This window comes from Lacerta agilis, chromosome 16 (assembly GCF_009819535.1).
Source record: "Lacerta agilis isolate rLacAgi1 chromosome 16, rLacAgi1.pri, whole genome shotgun sequence".
NCBI classification, from domain to species: Eukaryota; Metazoa; Chordata; class Lepidosauria; order Squamata; family Lacertidae; genus Lacerta; species Lacerta agilis.
Window position 1 is genome coordinate 30,348,002 of NC_046327.1, and position 25,343 is coordinate 30,373,344.

The following is a 25,343-nucleotide window of genomic DNA, read 5'->3' on the forward strand; positions in this document are numbered from 1 at the left end:
CCTCCCAATTCAAAATAAAGTTGTTTAATAAAAAGAAGTTGTCCTGCTGGTTTGGGCCATGTTAAGCGGCTATGGAATGGCTGTAGAGATAAATGTCAAAAAGCATTCGCTGGAATCTCTGTTACTGCTTGCAAAATCGCCCTTGCCTCCCCAGCAGGTTTTCTGGTGTTGCCTTGCTGGGTGGGGGGAACAGTTAAGTCCAGTCAAAGGCGACTATGGGGTTGTAGCACTAATCTCGCTGAGGCTGAGGGAGCCAGTGTTTGTCCACAGACAGCTTTCCAGCTCATGTGGCCAGCATGACTAAACCGCTTCTGGCGCAATGGGACACTGTGACGGAAACCAGAGTGCACGGAAACACAGTTTACCTTCCCGCCACAGCGGTACCTATTTATCTACTTGCACTGGTGTGCTTTCAAACTGCTAGGTTAGCAGGAGCTGGGACTGAGCAACGGGAGCTCACCCCGTCGCGGGGATTCGAACTGCTGACCTTTTGATCGGCAAGTCCAAGAGACTCAGTGGTTTAGACCACAGCACCACCCGCCTTGCTAGTGGAATGTTGTTTACACTACAGCATCTGTGTAAGTGGCATCTTAAGTTGCGTAAGCAATACAGAAGATGCTTGCAATTTAATATATAGAATCATAGAATCATAGAGTTGGAAGAGACCACAAGGGCCATCCAGTCCAACCCCCTGCCAAGCAGGAAACACCATCAAAGCATTCCTGACAGATGGCTGTCAAGCCTCCGCTTAAAGACCTCCAAAGAAAGAGACTCTACCACACTCCTTGGCAGCAAATTCCACTGTCGAACAGCTCTTACTGTGAGGAAGTTCTTCCTAATGTTTAGGTGGAATCTTCTTTCTTGCAGTTTGAATCCATTGCCCCGTGTCTGCTTCTCTGGAGCAGGAGAAAATAACCTTTCTCCCTCCTCTATATGACATCCTTTTATATATTTGAACATGGCTATCATATCACCCCTTAACCTTCTCTTCTCCAGGCTAAACATACCCAGCTCCCTAAGCCGTTCCTCATAAGGCATCGTTTCCAGGCCTTTGACCATTTTGGTTGCCCTCCTCTGGACACGTTCCAGCTTGTCAGTATCCTCCTTGAACTGTGGTGCCCAGAACTGGACACAGTATTCCAGGTGAGGTCTGACCAGAACGGAATACAGTGGTACTATTACTTCCCTTGATCTAGATGCTATACTCCTATTGATGCAGCCCAGAATTGCATTGGCTTTTTTAGCTGCTGCATCACACTGTTGACTCATGTCAAGTTTGTGGTCTACCAAGACTCCTAGATCCTTTTCACATGTACTGCTCTCAAGCCAGGTGTCACCCATCCTGTATTTGTGCCTTTCATTTTTTTTGCCCAAGTGTAGTACTTTACATTTCTCCCTGTTAAAATTCATCTTGTTTGCTTTGGCCCAGTTCTCTAATCCGTTAAGGTCATTTTGAAGTGTGATCCCGTCCTCTGGGGTATTAGCCACCCCTCCTAATTTGGTGTCATCTGCAAACTTGATCAGGATTCCCTCAAGCCCATCATCTAAGTCATTGATAAAGATGTTGAAGAAGACTGGGCCCAAGACAGAACCCTGTGGCACCCCACTAGTCACTTCTCTCCAGGATGAAGAGGAGCCATTGATGAACACCCTTTGGGTTCAGTCAGTCAGCCAGTTACAAATCCACTGAATGGTAGCATTGTCTAGCCCGCATTTTACCAGCTTCTTTACAAGAATATCATGGGGCACCTTGTCAAAGGCCTTGCTGAAATCAATATAGGCTATATCCACAGCGTTCCCTTCATCTACCAGGCTTGTGATTCTGTCAAAAAATGAGATCAGATTGGTCTGACATGACTTATTTTTCAGAAACCCATGCTGACTTTTAGTGATCACAGCGTTGCTTTCTAGGTGCTCACAGACCGTTTGCTTAATGATCTGCTCTAGAATCTTTCCTGGTATTGATGTCAGGCTGACTGGGCGGTAATATAGTAAAACCACTAAAACAAAGAGTAGGAGGAAGGGAAGAATGCGGGAAATGTCCTTACACAAGGAGATCAAAGCAGTTGCTACACCTGAAACACATAGTCTTGACACAAAGTGGTTGCTTCATTGATGTTGTTTACTCCTCAAAATATAAAAACCTAAGAGCTGCCAACTGAATCAGGCCAATGTCCCTCTAGTTCAGCATCCTATTCTTACCGTGGCCAACCAGTGGGAAACTTGCATTCAGGATTTGAGCACAACAGCACTCTCAACTCTTGTAGTTTCCAGCAACAAAGTGCTTCAGATATGTTTTCAACCTGCTTTGCCCTAACATTTATTATTATTATTATTATTATTATTATTATTATTATTATTAAGCTAGTTCAGACTTTAGGTTGTAGTCTCATAAGCTTTCAGTGCTGGTAGACTAGCATGTTCAACATGAAATGTGTGTGAGGGCATCCCTTAGGATCTGCAGTGAAATTGACAAAAATAAGATTGGATGAGGAAGAGAAAGAACGGGAGGGGCAATGGCTTAGTGAGGCTATGAGCTAGCTCAATCAATCAATGCTTATTAAGCAAAACAGCCAGCGTATTAAACCAGAATTTCTGCATATTTCTCTACATAAGCAATACAAAAGCAATACAAACGATCAATATGGGATTTAACAATCAATATACTAACTGAATGTGCTTGAAATACATGTTCAGAGGAATAAACACCATAAAAGTATAAAAGAAGAGATTTAACTAAGAACTGAAGCGATTTATGCAGCTGTGTAATCTTTTGCTTTCTTTGACTTACGGCTGTTGCGCAAAATCTAGCTACATTTCTAGTGACATACAAATTCTAGTCGGACAAGAGGTGATTTAAATAGTATTCCTCCGTCCTCCCTGGCACTTTTCGTACAAGCTGGGTTATGGCAGAGGCTCTGGAATCTGAATAAAATCTACAATGAAACAGAACATGGCTCGCTGTTTCTATTTGACCGCTCTTACATGGACAGATCCGCTTGCTGTGAGGAATACTTCTATATCTACCTTCCAATACAGTGGATGGCAGGACATTGAACTTAGCTTGCGTAAATACCTTTCTAAGTTTGGGGATGGTCAAATTTGTAAAATATTTGGGAAGTGCCAGTGCCAATCTGTTTGTCCTGAGCGTGGGATATAAATCAGCTTGGGCAAAGTGGTTTTGTAGTTCTTTATCTCTGATTCTCTGTGAAATATTCATTTTTGCTTTATCTTATTCTTGGGTTAGGATATCTTTGATGGAAAAACCCAAATTTAATGATTTAGTATTTAACTGTTTCACCCCCACTTGGAGTAAAAAGAATTGGTCATTGTTAGGGGAACTAGTCCCACAGGCACATACATCATTTTCAAGGAAAGTGGAACCTACGCAACCATATTTTTCTATTGAAATTAGTCCTGCTTCCAGTCATATTATTGCATTTGGAACACAACTAGAGAGTATGGCTCTTAAGAATTTTGTATGCAACGGCCAGAAGTCCTTTATCTTTTATCATGGAGACAATGAAGTCTCGAGCTGGCCTGACAGTGCCTCCGCATGAACAGTGAAGTCACCCAGGATTATAGTTATAGTTAGGATTAAGGATTATAGTTATAGTTAGGATTAAGGATTATAGTTATAGTTAGGATTAAGGATTAAGTATATATATCTGTACATCTCACTTCAGAGGGAATAAAAAAAATGCGAACCCGGAAGATCTCTACCCATACATTACTCTATTTCCCTCCCTTTCAACCTCCGTGGATTACCAGACGGCATTTGGCTACGAGTCGCGATTTGGGACAAGCAACCTCGCGGCTTTCCTCACCCGCTGCCCTCTCGAAGAATCGTTCGCTCGTTGCGTGACGTCACGCCGTCGCCCCCCGTGAAGCTGCGCGTGTTGCTAGGTAACAGCCGCCGGGGCCTGTATGTATATATGTGTGTAGGGGGGGGGAGGGAGTGGGGAAGTTTTTTTGGGGGGTGGGGGCGCTTGTCTGCACGCGCAGTCCCGTGTGTGCGTGTGGAGGAGCCAGCCCGTTTCTGCTTCCTAGAAGCAAGGCCTCGAGCCCGTGAGGAGGGGTGGGTGGATGCTCGCGCGCAGCTCTCTTCTTTCCCCGCCCTCTCTAGCGGCCTTCACCGGCCCGAGGGGCGCCTGAGGCGGGTTACGTGTTCGTGTGAATGCGGCCTCTGCCCAGCCCTGGCCCTGAGGCAAAGCTGCCCGGTCCCGTCACCTGCAGACAGAAGGGGTTGGCGTTCCCTCCGCAGCCCTTCCTTTGTGGGGGGCGGGTCGGGGCCCGACGGCGGAGGCGGGGCCGCTTCCAGCCAGCCTGCCTGACTGTCTCGCCTCTCCCTGCTCCATCCTGTCCCTGTTCTCTCCTTGGCTTCCCGACGGTGGCGGCGACGTTTCGCTCTGGTTTTGTAAGTTGTTTTTTTTTGGGGGGGGGTCGCTTTGGTAAACTTTGGCGGCGGGCGGCCAGGGATGGGATGGGAAGCGGTGGTGCGGCGCAGTGGTTAGAGAGCTGGGCTAGGAGCGGGGTTGTCGCCTCTCTCAGCCCCGCCCACCTACCTCCTCCTTTGGCGATCACTCTTAGCCGAGTAACATTGTCTTCCATGAAAACGGTCTTAACAGTGAGTCCTTAAATGACTGGAGGCCAATTCTGGATCCACGCGTCCTTTCACTGTGGTGACATTGGTTTCCGGGCGAGAGTTGATCACGGTGAGGGTTTGCCAAAGGTGCCTTCCTCTTAGCACGTTAAGGTAAAGGTTACTCTTAACGTTAAGCACGTTAAGAGTAAAGGTGGATTGGAGACAAAGAAGTTGAGGGGGGTTGGGTAGGGAGGGGAAGGATGATCTTCCTCTGCAGGGAAAGAAAGTGAGATAAAAGGTTAATAAAAATCTATAAATGGGGAATGGAAGGACAGGAAACGCCATTTCCTTAGTCATATGTTTCAGACAGGGGTTTCATTCATCGATTTAGTGTGTTGTGCTAAAATGAAGCTATGGGCTGTAGCTGATGCTGAGACAGCTCATAGGGGACTTGCTCTTGGTAAGTGGAGTGCATAATTTGGGTTGCCCAAAGCTTATTTTGGGGTGCAGAGGTGTACATGGAAGACAGGTCTGTGGGCGTATATTGAGACAAGTAAAAATCCATTTGGAATTATGTTAGTTTAAATTAGTTCAAAGTTTAACCACATTAAGCAATGATTGAATATTGTCACTGAGTACAGTTTGTTTCAGACCCTATCAGGGAGAAAGTTCCCTGAGTGCACTCTGTACTCTCTGCTTTGGTTATTTTGCTTCACCTCCTGGTAAGATCCCCCTAGTTCTTTTCTTTGCCTTACTCATTAGAAACTGAATTACAAATTTTTGGCACCAACATTTTGGACAAGTATGAGAATGCTGTAGGGTTCTAATGATGCAGGAAGGTAAATCTGTATAAAACCAGCTACCTAGTAATACAGAATTTCAGGAATAAAAATGTGAAACTCAACTAATACAAAAATAGGGTGCAAAAACAGGGGCTCTTATCACTTGTGTGGGTATTTAAGAGCTCAAGCCACCTGAGCAAATGGCACTGCTGAAGTAACAGAAGGACACTCTCTTCCACAGCAATACAATTCTATGCAAGTCTGCTTAAAATAAGCACATTTTAGTTCAACAGGACTTAATCCCCATTTAGTATATGATTCAGCCTCCATATTTTTAACAAATTACAATATTTAATATATCTGGTGCTGGGATTTCATTCTTTCTGGTTTCTTCTGAAACAGTTCCGCAGTTGAGCAGCTGTGTGCATGTGTTGTGATGGAGTGAGAATGGGATAGGATAAACCTGCTGCTCAACAGGTGGGGAGGAAGGATCAAGGAAGGGGATGGTGGAGTGGATGCTGTCTATCAGCATAGACTTATAATTATAATGTATAGCAAAGGTGTAGGCATGCCCAGTAGGGCTGGGCGATATCTGGTTTTCAGTATCACAATATATCATCAGCTAAACATTGTGATATACTGATATATCACGATAGCTGAAATAAGATGGAGCTATGGTAGAGGTGAACATGGTAATGTCCTGGCAACCAAGTAGTGGGTCTGAATCACCACACACTGATGAAATCATCACTTTCATCAGCAGGTAAGCCAAAATGCATCCAAACAGGACTTTTGGTTTGGGGCTTGGATACCAAATGGTGGTTTTCAGGTCCAGGACAATCCAAAATACCGTAATGAGTCACAGTGAACACAAATAATCTGGGAAAATACTGGGAGGGGGATTCTAAATTTGATGCATATAATTACATTAAAATTAACTCAATGATAGCATGCTTCAACTAAACCATTAAATATTTCTAGAGAATATATTAATATTCTATGCAGTTTTGGGGCAAATTTACAAAAGTAGTAGATTTAGTAAAAATATTAATTAAACTTGCATATGATTAACAATTTAAATCTGTTTTCCACAAGTAGTTTATGTAATTTGCTAGTGTCAAGTGCATCTCCTTCCCCACTCAGAGGGCCAACGCCAATTCTATGCATGAGTAACCTCCACTCAGTTCAACTGAGTAAGCTCCACTCAGTTCTGCTCTTGCTGCTGGTGAACAAGGAAGAGGTTGCAGTCCATTTGCTCCTGCTATGAAATGTCTGTCTCCACCAAGCTTACTCTGGACAAAGTGGATGTGAAGGGCAAGCTCGTGGTCATGCGGGTTGACTTCAACATTCCAATGAAGGTAACCAACAACCAAAGAATCAAGGCAGCTGTCCCAAGCATCAAGCATTACTTGGACGATGGAGCCAAGTCTGCGGTGCTGATGAGCCACCTGGGTCGGCCTGGTGGGGTTCCTATGCCTGACAAATACTGCTTGAAACCAGTAGCAGCAGTGCTCAGAGCTTTGCTAAGCAGGGATGTCACATTCCTGAATGAGTGTGTGGTGTAGCTGCTTGCGCAACTGGCTCAGTCATTCTTCTGGAAAACCTCCGATTCTACTTGGAAGAGGAAGGGAAGGTAAAGGACGCTTCAAGAACAGGATCAAGGCCGATTCTGCAAAGGTGGATGCTTTCAGAGTGTCGCTTTCTGAACTTGGAGATGTTTATATCCATGATGCATTTGGAACTGCACACAGAGCTCACAGTTCCATGGTAGGTGTCAATCTGCCTCACAAAGCTGCTGGTGAGCAGAGGATCCCAGCACTGTCCGTATGGTGCTGGAGCGGTGCCACAGGCAAACTGCGAGCAATCCACGGAGGGAGGCTTTTTACTGGGTGGCTTGGGAGGCGCCGTTGCTCCGCTTGCTCCACGGCTTGCTTGCTCACCCACTTGGCGCTTTGCTTCCTTCCTGCTCGGGCGAGGCTTTTTACCGCAGAGCGAGGCTTTTTACAGGGCGGTGGGGCAATGGCGTCCCCCGCCTCCTAAGCCTACAGCGAGCCTGGGGAAAGGGGGAAAGCTTTGCCGGCGGCCCAGATGGGCCATCATAGCTGTCGCCCGCTGTAGGCTTGTGAGTCGCGGGGGGTGCACCGAGTGTCACCCCCCAGGGTGGCACCCAGGGCAGACCACCCCCACTGCACCCCCTTGCTCTGTCCCTGAATTAGATGATTATCAGTTGTGGGGCGGCTTTTACCTTCCTTAAAGTGCTCAAAACATGAAGATTAGCATCTCTCTGTATGATGAGGAAGGCTCAAAAATAGTCAAGGACCTGATGGCAAAAGCAGAGAAGAATTGTGTAAGCATCACTTTGCCTGTTGACCTCATCACTGCAGATAAATTTGATGAGAATGCCACTGGAGAAGCCACTGTGGACTCAGATCCCTGATGAATGGATGGGTTTGGATTGTGGTCCTGAAAACATTAAGCTGTTGGTGGAAGCTGTGGGCAGGGCCAAGCTGATTGTGTGGAACAATCCAGCCGGTGTCTTTGATTGCGACAAGTTTTCCAAAGGAACCAAAGCTTGGGTGGATAAAGTTGTGAAAGTTAATCCAAAGGTACCATCATTGGAGGTGGAGACACTGCTACATGCTGTGCCAAATGGGACACCAAGGAGAAAGTTAGTCGTGTTAGTACTGGAGGTTGGTGCCAGCTTGGAATTTCTAGAAGGTAAAGTTCTTCCTGGTGTGGCTGCTCTGAGCAACGTTTAGCAGTAGATGGAGAGCATGGGGTGAATAAGAGCGTCTCCCCGACATGTTCCTGTGCACAGCCCTTAAAGTAACCACTGCAGCACTTCTATATTTGTACTGGCAGCAGGGTCAGATAAAAGTAACCTGGAAGATTTACAGCAGTGTTAAAATGGTTCTTGTCTTGTAGAGTCTACAGTTTACTGATGTTGATTGGTCCACTGTTGCCCCACCTGAGCTACTGTAGTGTTAAATCGTTTTTTTATATTTAGAGTGGATATATTTATATTTTCTTGCCTTTTGACCGAGGCCAAGTTCCCCTACTCTTTGTCTGTACCTCAAAGCAAATTCCTTCATTCAGTCTCAACAGCGTGTTTAGCAACTTCTCACCTTTGCACAGTACAAGGTGGAGGGAAAATGCAGGTGTCAACTGCAATGTTAGCTTCTAAATAAATGTTTTGAGATGCAAGCAGGGAAAAAACCCTAAACTTACTTCTTGGGAGTAAGGCCCGTTGAATTCAGCAGGGCTTATTTCTGACTTGACACGCATTTACTTGCATTGCTTAACGACAAGCACCTACCCTTCCCATCATTCTCACCTCACAACACTCTCATTTAAGCATAAAGCAGCAACAGTTAAATCTCCCCCCCTTCATTTCCTCATATTGTGACTTTGAAGGGCCCCCAAAAGCCCCTATCCCACCAATCTCTCCCTTTTTATCAAAGGGAAGGAGGAAGGGGAGATAGGAATAAACGGAGCCTTAAACAACAGGGCAACTTGGGTTTTTTGTTCTTATTTTAAAAGGGGAATGGTGCTCCTTGTCCCACCCTCAGATGGGTAGTAAAGGCATCAGAGAGGTTAAAGAAAGGCTTCTCGCATGTGCACACAAACAGGCAGAAGAGGAGACGGGAGTAAAGAAAAAGAGTTTAAAAAAACAGGGCAACGATTTTTGTTCTTACTCTGATGAATTGTATTTTAATATTTTGTTGGAAGCCACCCAGAGTGCCTGGGGAAGCCCAGCCAGATGGGCGGGGTATAAATAAATAACTTATTATTATTATTATTATTATTATTAATGATTATTATTATTAAACCTCTTTTTTCAAGGGGGTAAGGAAGGGGAAATAGGGCTCCCAGCAAGAAGCCCCGAGCCAGGCCAGACCAGCACCTAACAGCTTGTCCCGCCGGCTACTAGACTGCTGAACCAGGGCTTGCTGCAAAATCAAAAGAAGTATAAGGGCTGATAAGATGGCTGGCTGCTGCTGCTTTCCCAGCTTTTTTCATAATCGTCACTTGCTTTTGTAGAGGCAGTTGCACGATCAAAAGAAACATAGTGACTTTGGCTATGCCTGCTCTTGTGAGTCAGTCTCTCGCTGCTCCTGCAGGAGGCAGTGGAAGCCCTAAGAAGTACTAGCTGGCTACAGAGTTTTCTCAAAATCGCAATGTTTGACGGACAACATTTTATGAAACTGTTATTGTGCTGTGGACTTCATAACCGGTTTTGAACGATATATTGAAAAATTGTCCCGGTCTAGTGCCCAGTAAGACATCAGTAAATAGAAGTACACATCTCGTTTCTGGGCTCTGGCTAGATAGCAAGGAAGCTCCCTGCAAACTAATCATGCTGCATAGTTACAGAACTGAAGGCTGCAATCAAAGATTGGGTAGGTTATCAAAGCAATGTGTAAACATGTTTCTCTTGTCTCTGAAGCTCCTGGCTTTCTATATTTTCTCTTCCAATTTTCATTTTTATTAAAAACACCACCACCTGGCTTTCTCTTTCTTTCCTACCTGTGGACACTTATGTTGCTGCCTCCTAGCCTAGGCCATTTTTCTTGTTGCATAACAATGTATGTTAGATAAAACTGGACCACAGTTTCAGAGAATTTGCCCTGCATTTTTTTTAATAAAAGAAAAATCCCTTGTCTGTCACCTCAAGAAAACTAGAAATAAACTTAAGTTTTTGTGTTATAGAATAGAAATGCTACAGCATTGCTGGTGTGCAGCTGAGGCAAACAAGTTACAGAATGGTACTTCTGTGTTTTGTCTTCCTTTTGGGACAGGAGTGCATCTGTAGCTGACTCGAATGAATCCTGACATGCCTGCTGCCACCTCGGCCCTAGGAGGCTCCTCGACATGGGTCTTGGCACTGCTGGGAAGCCTTACAGTGACTCTTCTTGGGGTAGCTCACAAACTGGGGCTCATCTATCAGCTGTGGCATCAGGTAAAGCATAAATCAGTGGCTGCCTTTAGATGTGGCTTCTTTATCCGCAGGGCAGTGATGGGGAACCCACAACCCTCTGGGTGCTGCTGGATTACAAATTCCATCCTTCGGTATTCACCATGCTGGCTGGGGCTGGTTGCGGTTGGAGTCCAACAACATTTAAAGGGCCACAAGTTCTCCATCTCTGTTATAGGGGAGCCAAAGGCCTTAAGAGAGAATTATGTCTCCCATCCTCCCTTTGCAGGGATGTATACTGTATTGCTTTTGGGGCCCAGTATTAATCGATTTCTGTTCAGACGAACTTGGTGGTGAAACGTTTGTAGCAGGTGCCTTTCACCAGACATCTGGATGTTAAACAACAGTTAGTCCTATCGATACCCTTTGCTTTCCTGAGCCTCAGTCCTATTCACTCTGTATCAAAGGCACAGTAAGAAGTAGTAGAGGAAGGACTGTAGTTAACCAGTAGAGCATATGCTTTGCATGGAAAAAAGTTGCAGGTTCAAACCCTGGCATTTTCAGGGACGGTTGAGGCAAAAACCCTATCAAAAATCCTGGACTAGCGGTCTGACTCTGCATAAAACTTATGATGTGAGTGGATTTTGCATTTGAGCACCTCAGCTTTTCATCATGAAAATAGTATTGTTTCTGGGAGAAGAATTTATTGGTTGTGGACACCGAATGCTAAAGATGTATGTATCAGAAGCAGTTTGAGTAGGACTGGGTACCAGGAGCTGAGGGCCTAGCATCTTCCTTGTTTCTAAGCCCCTGACCTTTTATTGTACTGTTCATGGGAAGCCAGCACTAAAAGACAGACTTGTCTGTTCCAGGTGGACACGAAGAGCACTCGGCACGGCGGAGAAACTGTGGCAGAAGTGCTGAAAGCTCATGGTGTGCGCTTTGTGTTCACACTGCCGGGTGGACATATCTCTCCCATTTTGGTGGCTTGCGAGAAGCTGGGCATTCGTATTGTGGACACGAGGCATGAGGCAACGACTGTATTTGCAGCAGATGCAGTGGCCAGGCTATCAGGTACCACAATTCTCCCCGTTTGTCGCTTGCTGAAGAGGGAGGGGCACAAAGTGACACTTGCCTCTGCATTTTTCTGTTGCAGGAACAGTGGGAGTTGCTGCAGTGACAGCAGGACCAGGAGTGACTAACACTGTGACAGCTATGAAAAATGCTCAGATGGCAGAGTCTCCCGTGTTGTTGATTGGAGGGGCAGCAGCCATGTTGCAGAAGGTAGGCTGCTCTGTCCGGTGGCCCTAGAGTCAAAGGACAATGACAGAGTTGCTAGAACTTGATGCTGCTCCTGGTTGATTTAAGTAGGGCTTTGGCCTTTCTGTGTTCACTGACACCGACACTCGCCAGCAGCAGCTTAGCAGGCAATTTTTCTGCAGGTGTATTTTTGAGGGCAATTGAGGTGCAGCTGTGTGGGATTGTGAACGAGCTTTCTCCTTTCTCCACCCCCCAGGGCAGAGGAGCTCTCCAAGACATTGATCAGTTGTCCCTCTTTAAACCACTCTGCAAATTCTGTGCTTCCGTCAAGTCTGTCCGAGAGATTGCCCCTGTGTTGCGAAAGGCCATTGCCATTGCCCAGTGTGACACTCCAGGTATGCTGCCGTGCCGTTGACTTGCAACAAGTATCTTCCACCCACACAGGGTTGTGGCTGTTTTTGTACTTACTTAAGCCAAGGAAGTAATAAAAGTTCAAGGGCTCAGTGTGGGCTATAGATGTCTTTGTTTTGTTGTTGTTGTCCAATAAGCCTTGAAAGGTTGGTTAGGTTTGAGTAAAAAATGTCAGGTTTTTTGCTTTTTTCTTTTTTTAAAAAAACTATTTACATTTTTTTTTACTGTGAATGGAAGAGCAAAAAGTTTTCTCTGTGAATTTTCTCAACACCCAGTAGGCTATTTGCCTACACTTTGCAGCAAAATGCTTTCACCACAGTAGAACAGCATGTTGTCACAGAGGCATCTCTTCCAGCCTCACCCCCTGAAGGCATCTGCCCAGCGTCCTAACTCTAATACCCATGTGCAAGATCTCAGGGCTGGGAGTGTGGGAATAGCAGCTTATTCTTTGAGTATCTTATTGGCTCTTACCTGCCCACCTGGCTTGTAGAACTTATCAGCTTGTCTCCTCCACATGAAGCCAATTTCTCTTATGACCCATTGGAGCTCACAGATAGGCCACTATCAGCTTCGGCAGCCTTATGTCTGAGTTTCAAAGGCTTCTAAGGCTGACTTTAGAGAAGCCCTATGGCTCTCTTCTGAGCATGGTAGGGCACTTACTTTTTGATGGATGAGGAATGGTGGATACAGGCATCTAGGGCTGACACTTCTGAGATGGGAGAGCCTCCTGCTAATTGGGTGCTGCCACGTGGGAGGTAGAGCTCAAGATGTTAGCGGTTTTGTGCCAAAAAAGGTTGCAAGGTCCATGAGTGAGCAAGTGGGTTGGCCTCTGTGCATGCTTCTAACTAGATTTTTTTTTCTTTGGACTTTACAGAGTGAGGTAGTTATGGAACTTCCTGTTTGTCTTGTAGGGCCTGTGTTTGTAGAGTTCCCCTTGGATATCCTGTATCCCTATCATCTAGTAGAGAGAGAGATGTTCAAGAAGTTCTCTTCTAAAAGCCTTTTGGGAATGATTGTTAACTGGTGAGTGAGCTGCCTTCCACCCTCCCATATCAGCAAAGGTATTAACTGGTGAGCGGTTTTGTGGAGGGCCTATTGATGGAGCCCTGGATAATTTTATAGGTCTCTCTCTTACCACCCCCCCTCCTTTTAAACTGATTCACCTGCTCCTTAATTACAATATATCCCAACTCTTTGATCTGGTCCTCTATATCGGGGAGGAAGATTTCTCTTGCTCTTCTGCTGTATTTGACAAATTGCCACCATGAAGACCTCGAGCTTCTTGGAGGCTGGTTGGTGCTCATATTTTGGGTAGCAAACTGACACCCGTGGTACTTGCCTTCTGTGGTATAGGCTACATCCTCCTCCTCATCACTACTATGGCAAGATCTTGGCCTTCAAGACCACATTCTTTTTGTTGTCACCCAGGTATCTGCGCAGTTACATAGGGAACCTCTTTGCCGGGGCATGGGAGATGCAGGACTTTTCACCTCTGCCAGTGAACTTGCCAAAGGCTTCAAAGGGACAGGTGAGAATCCATAGAGTCCCAACTCCAACTGAACGTAGCTAGCAAAGTTAATGTGTGGAGCTAGGAACATCTTACTTCTCAATTACCGTATAATTAAGTCCTACATTTCAGACATATATTACCTTCCTTTTATGGCCAAATTCTGTGCGATTGCCATAAAACGTAGGGAACAAGCTGTGATATCATCATGATTAAGGTTTTAAATGACAACTTCAGGTTATATTTTAGTGAGTAAGATCTAATTTATATATTTGAATTGCTGCTATATCTGTACTGTCCCTATTATACTGAACTTCAAATTTGAATGTATCCCTGTTGTGTTTCATGACTTCCTATACCTTCTGACTTTCTGCTTCCGCTGGCCTTTATTGTCTTCTGTAAAGAGAGCAAGTCACTATTCCTCTGGAAAGGGGGGCAAATTGAGACTGAATGACGCAGCCTTCATCCTGTTACCTGCAAAGTCCTAGATTTACTGCCTGTTCACAGTCACCCACTCCCACCCCAATGAGGAGCTGCCGTTTTCCTCTTTTGAAGCTATTCTCTCCCCTTCCCCCAGCAATAGCTGTGTTGTTGCTTTGAAAACTTGGTCATTTTTCTCAGACTGACTCTCCCCTGGGCATGCCTCTGTGCAGGTGCAACAGTGTGTGGAGCTCATCAGCCGAGCTAAGAAGCCAGTCATCCTCCTTGGTAGTCAAGTGACCCTACCACCAACACCAGTAAAGATACTCAGGTGAGGAGTGATACCTTGCCCTCCAAAGGAGCTCTAACAGCAATTTTGGCTCATCTCAGATCCCATTTACATTTGTCTGTTGCACACTAATCAGTATCGGTCATTAGTGAGGCTACCCCTAAAGCTGAGGAGTGCCATTGTTTCTTAGGTGATGTAGTCTGGCATTGGGTAGCCAAACCAGCAAGGAAGTGAGAACTGGGATTGTGGTTGGGCAGGAGTCTGGTGTAATGGGTAAAGCTGGGGCTCTGGACGGGACTGAGGCTATGGGCCACAGCCGGATAAAGCTGCTGTGCTGTTGCTGGCCGATAATGGAACACTGTTGCTGGAGTCTCTACAGTGAGATCCTCCTATCCTTCCAGAGATGCCTTAGAAGAACTGGGGATCCCGTGTTTTCTTGGAGGCATGGCTCGCGGCATGCTGGGGAAAAATAGCCCACTGCACATCCGTCAAAACCGGCGTGACGCGCTCAAGGAGGCAGATGTGGTCATTCTAGCAGGTAGAGATGGTCATTGTAGCTGCCAGTGCTAACCTGTTGCTAAAGGGGGGGGGGCTGTCTGGAAGTAGCTGGCCTATTTGGGTGTGTGATGGTTGTCTTTAGTTATTCTGTGAACCGCCCTGAGATCTTGTGATGAAGGGCGGTAAATAAATAAATAAATAAATAAATAGCAACCAAGCAAGCAATTTGTCCCATTCCTGTAATTTCTGTTCTGCTCTCTAGGCACAGTCTGTGATTTTCGCCTGTCATACGGGGCGGTCCTAAGTAAACGCAGCAAAATCATTGCTGTCAACAGGAACCAGGAGCAGCTGCTGAAGAATGCAAATGTGTTGTGGAAACCCACCGTGGCCATTCAGGGTGAGGGGCCTGCCAGGGTCTGCAGTATGGGGATTGTGAGTGGGTGGTCCTATTGCTGGAGGGAGAGAGGATGTGCTTCGTGGCGTGGCTCGGTGAAGTCAGTGACCCTGAGGAAGAGGATACATTGGCTGCATGTGCATCCCTTCCTGGTCAGAGCCTTGCGCTTTTCAGGCCTCCTGCAACTTCTTTCCTACAGGGGATGCTGGCTGCTTCCTGGTGTGCTTGTGCCAAGCGTTGAAGGGCTATTCGTGTCCCCAGGATTGGGTAACAAGCCTGAAGGAGGTTGATCGCATAAAGGAGAAGGCAAACAGGTGAGAAATACATACATATATGTGCACTGTTCCTTTTTCTCGTCCTTGTATAACTGATACTCGGAGAGTAATGTTGGCCTTGGGCGTGTCTTGAATTAGTCTGTGAGCCATGTTCCTCCCCAGGGAGAAGGCAGAAAAACCGACCGATCAGCACCTCAACCCACTGAAGCTGCTGCACCATTTGGATAGTTTGCTTCCTGAAGACAGCCTGTTGATTGCTGACGGGGGTGACTTTGTTGCAAGTGCCGCCTACATTGTAAGGCCCAGGGGGCCACTGACATGGTTGGATCCAGGTAATATGACATTAGCGAGAGACAAGCGTTGGGTTGGGAAGTGTAATGTATTCTGGGGGTAGGGAGTTGATTTTGCTGATTCAGGTATGTCTTATACAGCTTCTGAACTGCTGTTCTGCTGTGATATGAAGCAGCAAAAATGTATCCTTCCTTTGAGCAGATACCTGTCGTTTTGCTAAACACACATCCAATTTCACAATTGCATAGAAATGAGCCTTGTAGAATAGACACTCCAGCCCATCTTCATAGAGGCTGTGGGATGGATATGTCTAAGGAAGGCTGTGCTGTTTTGCTTTCCTGTATTAACCATAGTGGAAGGCACCATCTGGAGAACATAATTTTGAAACTGTTTTGGAAAGAGCAATTTCCTCCAGAAATTAGAATTGAGGAAAATACCAGAAGGAGTTTCCTAACTTCAAGAATTGTTCTGCATTGAGCCAAGATGCCTTGTAAGAGTTCTGCTTGCCCCCTTTAGGTGGCTTTTTTATATTTAAAGCTGGAACGGGTTCTTATCATCAGGACTGCTTAGATTTTGTGTTTCTTTTCTTGGCACACAGCTCATTGTCTTTGTTTTATGGGGAAAAAAATTAACATCCAGCCTTTCTGTCTCATGTCTGAGATGCCCAAGGTGACTAATCACAGCCAAGTTTAACAACAACCATATAATAAAAAACAAACCAACAGAGATAATAGACAAAGTCTGCTTTTGAAAAAGCCAGAGGATATCAATGCAGGAACTGGTCAGACTGTGGGCTGCTGGAATAGCAAGGCAACCTACTGGCTTCCTTCAATCACTGTTTTTCTACTTCTGCTCGTTTCAGGAGCCTTTGGGACCTTAGGGGTTGGTGGAGGCTTCGCGCTGGGAGCCAAGCTCTGCAGGCCAGACTCAGAGGTTAGTGCACAGTATTGGGAAGCCAAGGATAGAAGCTCTCGTTAAACAACTCCTGTTACCCCAAAGAGGTCATTGGGCTGATTGCCTGAGTCCCCGTTGGGTTATTGCATAGCGGGTTTTGTTCCTTTTATTACTGCCCCAATCGATTTAAATTGTTTTAACTGCTTTTTTATTTGTGTGTTTTTAAATTCGGGTTGTTGTTGTTTTTAATAATTGAAAGATGTGCCTGGGAAGAGAGGAACTGGGGAGAACAAGGGGAGCCCCAATCAGTGGTTCAGGGGAGGGGGGCAGGCCAGGTAAGGGTCACATGACACAGGCAGTTAGTGACTGTGCCATGTGCCAGCCCCTCCTCCAACTTGCGGAATTGCGGTTGTCCTATCAGCCAGCCCTCAAGGACCGCCTCTCATATAAACCGATCCGGATCCTGTGATCATCATCTGAGGCCCTTCTTTGTGTGCCTCCTCCACAAGAGGTCCAGAGGGTGGCAACACAAGAATGGGGCTTTCTGCTGTGGCACCCCATTTGTGGAATGCTCTCCCCAGGGAGGCTCGCCTGGCGCCTTCATTGCATATATTTAGGCACCAGGTGAAAGCGTTTCTCTATAACCAAGCCTTTTAAATGTGTTTGTGGAAGGGGGTTGTTGGTTTGCTTTTGTTTCATTATGTATTTTGTGTTCTCATTTTGTATTTTTATGTTGTGAACTGCCCTAAGGTCTTCAGTTGAAGGGTGGTGTGCAAATGTAATAAATAACAATAATCAATAATTGTTGCCCCTCCTTCAGATTGATAAGCCCTCCTTCTCAGTGATGGTTGCTTACTTGTAAGAAAATTAATAGGGTGATAAGAACATGTGATGTTGCATTTCACCTCACTGGCCGCTGCATCTATTCTCCCCCACTCTTTAATACAAAAAAAATCCTTGGCAGGTCTGGATCATATATGGAGATGGCTCCCTTGGGTTCAGCATCATGGAATTTGACACCTTTGTGCGACACAAGGTAACCCTAGCTCTGCCCAATTTGTGCTCTCTCTGCATCTGTGGTTGGGGTTATTGAAAGCAGCTGGAGATGGTCAGGGTTGGAAAGCTGTGGCTACTGGCAGCTTTGCCAAGAGATCACTTCAGCGGTCAGAATCACCTTGTTTAACTGTAGATTTTGTCTGGCAGCCAGTTTTGGGGGTGGGCTGTTTTGAGAGGAAATAGTAGAGTCAAAGTGTCTTCTTCCGTTACCTATCGTAGCCTGCCAGCAAATCCAACCAGGCACATTTTCTGCCCAACTTCCCCCTCCCGAGTCACAGGAGAGATTAACCTGTGCATTTCCTAAAACCTGGCTGGGGGGGTGGGGCTGCTGGAGCAAGTCTTGAGTGATAAGTGACTGCCTCCTTGCTTGCTGGCACAGATATTTCCCCCCTTCTGTCCCCCCACCCCACCCCAATATGTCTCAGGAATAGGATAGATAGACAGGGCTTCTTTTCCTCTTGCTTCTGTTTCTTCAGCCTTCTCAGCTCTCCTATTTTAGGTAGTGTGGAGAGATGAGGATAACAGGCTGAATTGGACCCATGAGCCACATGACAGAGAATTCCCTCTCTTTACATATTTGGGCAACAGGTGGAGAGGGCTTAGTTCATACTAAGATTGAAGTATAGTCTCTCTTCCTTCTCTCTCATAGTAGGGGCCCTGGATAGTGGCCTCATCCATAATTTCTTACTGTCCTTTTGTCAGTGTGCACCCTAATATATAAAAAGGTAGGGTAGAAGACTGTGAGTACCCTTTCTTGATTCCTGTTTAGTTCTATAACATTTTGTTCTGCTCTGTCAGACACCTGTCATCGCCCTGGTGGGGAACGATGCTTGCTGGAGCCAGATTTCCCGGGAGCAAGTTCCCATGCTTGGCAGCAATGTAGCCTGCGGCTTGGATTATCTAGGTGAGTTAACAGCCTTATTAGTGCCGGATGTGGCATCCTATACACAAAATCATAAGTGGATCTTGGCAAAGTTGAAGCAAAGAAGCTTGGCTTGGCTGTTCTTTTAAGCAGGGTCAGGAAGATAGTGTCTTGCCTGGCCTCTGGGACAGAGCAAATTCTGCTTGTAGGGCAATGCCCCCTCATGCTCTGTGTCAGAGAGATGCAATTGCTCCGCTCTTGTGAGGACACCCAATTGGAATTTAAATGGATCATAATCCGATTGGACTTTCACACTTGCACCTCAGATCCACAGGCTGCCCCCACTATCTCCCTTTTCAAAAGTTATTATTAAAAAGCACTGTGTTAGGTTCATTATGTCATTGGGTTTTTCTTTTTTTTTAAGCGCCATGAAAAGAACTGCAAAACTGCATCAGCGGGGAGGGTTGGTATTTGTGACACTATAAGGATTGTCTGCTCACTTCCGGGCACACTGGGCTTTTGCTGCAGATACAAAACTGGGTTTAAGCTCCACCAAACAAGTGACAAACATGGCTCATTTGAACAGAACACAGTGTAATGTGGTTCATTGTACTTAAAAGTGCATGTATGTGTTTTTCTGCCAAACAGCTGCGTATTGCAAGTGTAAATTAGTTTGCAAATCATCCATGTGATACACATTCTCATAGCCTACATTAAAGGTAAAGGGGCCCCTGACCATCAGGTCCAGTCGTGTCCGACTCTGGGGTTGCGGCGCTCATCTCACTCTATAGGCCAAGGGAGCCGGTGTTTGTCCGCAGACAGCTTCTGGGTCATGTGGCCAGCATGACAAAGCCACTTCTGGAGAACCAGAGCAACGCACGGAAACGCCGTTTACCTTCCCGCTGGAGTGGTCCCTATTTATCTACTTGCACTTTGACTTGCTTTCGAACTGCTAGGTGGGCAGGAGCTGGGACAGAGCAATAGGAGCTCACCCCGTGGCAGGGATTCGAACCGCCGACCTTCTCATCAGCAGGCCCTAGACTCTGTGGTTTAACCCACAGCGCCACCTGGGTCCTACATTAGGGATGTCATTAGGGTTACTTGTGAGTAAATTTGCACAGTTGCATCCTTATGGTAAAAGATCAATCATGCAGGGGGAATATTAATCAAACATATCTGTTCCTAAACCTTTTTGCTGTGCAGGCTAGACAGAACCCATCATCGATGGCATTGTTTACAATAGCATATGAGATGTCTATGAAGACATCCCCTTCAAATGTCAGCATAACTGGTTTCATCTGTCAACAATTCTTATGCTGCAAATTGATTATTTTTTTAATACTGTATTTTCCATTTCTGTGTGTGAGCTGCCCAGAGAACATTTTATATAAAATGCCATAAATAAATAGTTAAACTCTAAACAAACTTCATGCCTATACTGTACTGAAAGTCAGAATACATGCATTGGTCCAAATATATGCATATTTGAACCATTGTGTATTTGTACCAGTAGAGAGTATTGACACATGCATTCATTTTAACTTGGTATATTCCTTTCCCAGAAGCTGAATTTGGAGACACCCACATCAACAGTTAGCTTTTAAATATAAAACTCTTTAAATTTACTCACAAGTAATTTTACTGATTTCTGGCTTAGCTGCTTCATCTGTGTCCAGCATGAATTTAATGATTTATTGGGTTGCGGGTGGCGCTGTAGTCTAAACCACAGAGCCTCTTGGGCTTGCCGATCGTAAGGTCAGTGGTTTGAATGCCTGCGATGGGGTGAGCTCCCGTTGCTTTGTTCTAGCTCCTGCCAACCTGGCAGTTCGAAAGCATGCCGGTGCATAAATAGGTACACTGCGGCGGGAAGGTAAATGGCGTTTCCATGCTCACTGGCTTCCATCACGGTGTCCCATTGTGGTTTAGTCATGCTGCCGCATGACCTGGAAAAGCTGTCTGTGGTCAAACGCCGGCTCCCTCGGCCTGAAAGCGAAGATGAGCGCCGCATCCCATAGTCGAATTCGACTGGACTTAACCGTCCAGGGGTCCTTTACCTTTACTTTTTTCTGCAGTCTCTTTTCTCACGCGGCTTTCCTTTTCTTACTTTTACTTTTTTTTACCCGCATGATTTGCAAACTTCCATAAGCAAACTGTTTATACCTGTAATACGCAGTTGCTAGCCAGAAATATACTATTTACTACAATAAAAAGGGGATGTGTGAAAAGCAAAAGCCTGTAGAAAATCAGCGGAAGATATCACAGGCCGAATTTATATTTTCTGTAAGCATAAGAGATAAGAAAAGGAGACACACCTTTTGTTAGCATTCAGGAACTTTAGGTCCAACTGAAGGAGCAGGCAAGGAAGTCATCTGCCACAAGCCCATGAAGCTCAGGGTAGGTAACTTAGCTTATTAATTTGAATGAACCATTGCCTGACATTGGAATATAAAAAGCAGAATAGAGCTTTTGCATACTCCTTGTTGAAGGGTAAATCCAGAAGGGCTTCCAGGGGCAGCCTTGAACTCCAACCCCTTTCATTTTAGGAAGAAAGTCCATCTCCCCTTCCTTATGCTTTTGCGTGCCTGGCGTGCTCTGGTCCATGGGGTCACGAAGAGTCGGACACGACTGAACGACTGAACAACAACAACTTGCTCATGTGCTGCTTTTCTTTGCAGATTACCATGTGGTGGCAAAAGGCTTAGGAGGGAAAGGCTTCCTGCTCAACCGTGAGAATGAGGATCAAATGGAGGAACTTATCAGGACAGCACAGTCTGAATGCAGGCAAGGGCACCCTGTCCTTCTCAACGTCCTCATTGGGAAAACAGACTTCCGTGAAGGCTCCATCTCCGTGTAGGGGTTAGCTTGGAGATACAAGTATGTGGGATTTGGCTGGACAGCAAAGTGGCTGCTTTGCATGGAAGTTCTGGTTCATCTGAATTGATCGCAAGCAAAGGGATGGGGCCCTGGCAGTCCTGAGGTCTAGGACTATTATTCCTCCTTCATTGGGCTTCCTTGGGGTAGTTCTTCAGATAGCTGGTTTCCTTCACTTTTCAACTCTTGTTTTGCTGCTGAAGCACAAGCTTGTGTTCCACCTCCACCCATTACACCATGGTTGTTGTCTAAAGTGGGAGCAGCAAAGCAGTTCTTCGTGAATCACTTTGACTTGTTCCTTTTGGTTATTATATCTAACAGGTTGGCTTCACTAATTGACGCAGCTGATACATTAATAGCCATAGTTGGGATGAAAGAACACATGCCTCCTTTTCTCTAGTTTGCCATTCCTGTATCTGAGGATTTAGGTGCACCCTTTTTCAACACTGGTAGACAGGGGCGTTCTTAGCCCCTTGGCTGCCCGGGGCAGGGCTTTGTGGTGCGTGTGTGCGTGCGTCATGACGCATGCGACTCCCCGCCCCCGGGGGTGCCGGGCGGCACCTTCGGGACATTCCTGCGCAAGCAGCTGCTGCATGAAGGGGTGCCAAGCGGTGGATTCGGGAGTCTCTGCGGGCTGCAAAGACTCCCGAATCCGCCGCCCGGGCTCCCTTGGCAGAGCACAAGTCAGGGCAGGGAGAGGGATGGGCCAGTGAGGAGGGGTGTCCCTCCTCCCTTGCCCGCCCCCTCCATGCCCCGGCTCTGTAAGCCAGCCAGCAGTGGAGCTCGGCATAGAGGCAAGGGACGGGCCAGCAAGGAGGGGGTGGCACCCCACCTCGCTGGCCCGCCCCCATGCCGAGCTCCGCCGCTGGAAGGGGGGACTATTTTTGGCGCTGCCGGGGCGGAGCCACAGGGGCGGCCAGCGAGGGGTGACACCCCTCCTCGCTGGCCGCCCCTGTGGCTCCACCCCGGCAGTGTCGAAAATAGCCTTAAATTTGTTTTTAAAAAGTAAAAGAAAATTAATTTTTTTTAAAAAAAAGTCCAGGGGGCGGGGCTACCGCCCGAAGTGTCACCCTCAGCAGGGGTGCTGCCCTGGGCCCCCCGCCCGCCCTTGCTACGCCCCTGCTGGTAGATACTTATCATTCCCAAAGGAGGTGCAAAAGTGAATCTATACTATTTGGTTTGAAAGAGAAACTATACCTTTCTGCCGTCCCCCTACCCCACCAAAGATGAGGACCTCGATTTCCACCTTGGACCTCAGAAGGGTCCTTTTGCTCATGCATCTTTGGTGCATGTGACCATCTAGCCATGCTGATTCAGCTTATAAATACAGGTTTCTAAGTCCCAACCTTACATTCCCTAGGGCCATATAGGCCTGTGATCCTGGTCCCACCCTCACAACTACTTTCATGCCTCGGCAGTTGCTCATGTTCTGTTACAGGGCAGTGTTAGTCCTGTGGTCAATTTACTCTTAGACTGTACCCCCAAATCTCTTTAAGTCTAATTTTCCCTGCCATTTTGGCAAACATTCTCAGGGGAGGGGGCAGCAGGCAACACTTGAGTGAGTGTCCAGTAATACTTTGTGGACTGCTATATTTGCCTCTGTCCCTGCAGAAGCTACAATGCAGCGTTTTGCAGTGCATACAATAAAGGGATATAATTCTTGCTACCTTTGGAGTGTTGTCTGTTCCAGCTTTGCATCAACGCTAGGGAGCTGTTCTTCCACCGGTGAATTCACAAGTGCTCACGTGGCAGTCCTGGTGCCTGCATGTCCTTGGGAAAAGATTTGTCTTACAGCGATGATCTTGTGTATGTTTACTCAGAAGCAAACCGTGTCAAACACAGTAGAATTTAATTCCAAATAGGTCCTCTTACTGGGATAAGGAGAGAGCAAGAACAACGTATAACAACCCTGAGATTCTTCCCGCCAATGAATTAGTTGCAGTCCTGTAACTTGCTCAGTGTTCTTCCAAATCAATGGAATCAATATGAAAATATGATGCTGGGGTTTCTGATCTAGTATTTACAGAGGCAAAGTGCTGGGGCTTAGTGTATTCGTCTCCTCTCCCCCCCCACCCCCTGCTTCCTTCCCCCTGAACAGCTGTTTGGTACAATTGTTGAATTTTTTTTACAGTGCTAATGCACATGCAGCAGCTGGGTAGAGGCCAAAACGTACTATTAAAATACCTCTCTAAGGCAGCCACAAACCAGACACGCTGAAGCCAGGAGAATGTAATGGAAATATGCCAGGAGAGTCTATAATCCTCTGAATGCTATGAGGTTGGTTTCCATGCAAATACAGTCTTTGAGGAGGTGAAGAGGCAATTCTCAGCTGCTGCTATACCAGCTAGTTCTCCGTGGAGAGCATTTGGTTGAAATGTAGGAAGCACTTCTGTTTCCTTCTGGCCTCTGGCTGGTTTCTCATAATTGTGAGATTACAGCATGCACGAACAGCTACTTACCTTTTAATGTCCAGAGAGGGAGATTCTGTTGAAATGTGAAAAGCAAATGTAAACTGTCTCAGAGGCTCGAATTCAGGGAAATGCATGAAAGATCATGCGCTACTGATAGGCAGGGGGGGCTTGCCACAGGGGTGTTTATGTGATTAAAAAACACACAGAGTTCAGGTGCTGGTGTTTTCTGAAAAACATCTATCCCGTATGAAAAGTAAAATGTGTCAGTTGCAAGTGTCTTCCCAGCAAAGAGCAAAACATTTTTTCAGCGGTAGGCAACTCAGCCCACAAGCAACATGAGCTAAGGTTCACCTGGTGGCTAGTCTATACAGGTTCAAATATATTTATTGTAGCACAATCCTAGCTTTGTCAGCATTTGGCTCTCTTTGTGTATGCATGTACAACTGCATAGCTATAGAATGTGGGAGGCATAGCTTGGCAGTCATATGTGTGAAGAGGATCTCTAGATTGTAGTTGATGAAAAGTCAGACAGAAGCCAGCAGTGTGATGCAGCTGCAGATATGCTAATGTGTATTAATAGGACATAGTTTACAAATCGCAGAAAGGAATTCTTCTACAGTACTTAATCCTCCAGTCTGTCAGCTTCACCTTGTGGTGTGGGTGCAGAAAGGCTGGCAAGAGACGAGGTGGGCTTTATCCAGTTCCTACCATCGGTCCCAAACAGCCAGTCTAGCCCTGCATTCTGTTTCCTTCAGTCGTTAAGCCGATGCTTCCAAGAGCGCCTGTAGCAACATAACTTGTCCCGCAACTGGGAGTAGCTTGTTGCCTTTGATACTGGAGGTAATATATAAGCATCATGACTAGTAGCTATTTATTAGATCTCTCCTAGATGTATTTATCCCCTTTAATTTAAACTAGTGACAGTCACCATCTCGTAGCTGTGAATTTCATTACAGGCATACCAAAATGAAGGTCTAGCAGGCTTGCATGTTGAACATGCTGCATTCTGGTAGCGAGACATGGGCAGCTTACATCTGCCAGGAGTGATGCCACATGCACTGCGTCAGGAAGATTTTGGGCATCACATGGCAAGCCAGAGTCTCAAACAAAGATGTGCTCGCCCAAGCCCACATTCCCGCCTTGTTTGCACTCCTCACTCAGTGGCTGGGTCATGTCCACAGTATGGAAGATGTCAGCCCCCCCCAGGACGTGCTCTACGGGGACCAGACCTGTTGGCACACCAACGCTGTGTTACAAAGATGTCTGCAGATGTGACACGAAGGCTGGCAACATTAACCCTGCCAGCTGGGGATCCCTTGCAGACAAACACAGCACCTGGTTGTGTATCTAAAGCAGTGAGCAGTGGAAGAATGACCACTGAGAGGAGTGCAGAGAGAATGCATCTGCATTGGCACAACCAGATACCTTCAACTGCCCCTTCTGCAACAAAACATGTCTCTCCCATATCGGTCTCTACAGCCACAGCAGGCGCTGTAACTCTGCAAAGGCCTGACTTCAACCCCGAAGGCATACTCTTCCATTTTCTCCTGAGAAAAGATGCCAGCCAGAAGCCTATCATTTTGACTCTCCTGCCGGTCGGCAGTCCTTGGAGGACCCTGTGT

General features: G+C 46.3%; 1 protein-coding gene and 1 pseudogene across 1 annotated transcript; both read left to right on the forward strand.

Annotated features, from left to right (window-relative positions):
* Positions 1-4,336: 4,336 nt before the first annotated feature.
* Positions 4,337-21,719, forward strand: ILVBL (ilvB acetolactate synthase like). The gene is made up of 16 exons (XM_033172985.1): positions 4,337-4,417; positions 10,167-10,327; positions 11,155-11,356; positions 11,439-11,566; positions 11,799-11,937; positions 12,865-12,976; positions 13,382-13,481; positions 14,114-14,211; positions 14,571-14,707; positions 14,930-15,064; positions 15,261-15,375; positions 15,499-15,668; positions 16,490-16,560; positions 17,486-17,557; positions 18,376-18,481; positions 21,115-21,719. Exons 2-16 carry the CDS (start codon positions 10,190-10,192, stop codon positions 21,291-21,293), a joined length of 1,902 nt encoding a protein of 633 aa, XP_033028876.1. The 5' UTR covers positions 4,337-4,417; positions 10,167-10,189; the 3' UTR covers positions 21,294-21,719.
* On the forward strand, positions 6,467-8,476 carry LOC117061171 (annotated as a pseudogene).
* Positions 21,720-25,343: the final 3,624 nt, after the last annotated feature.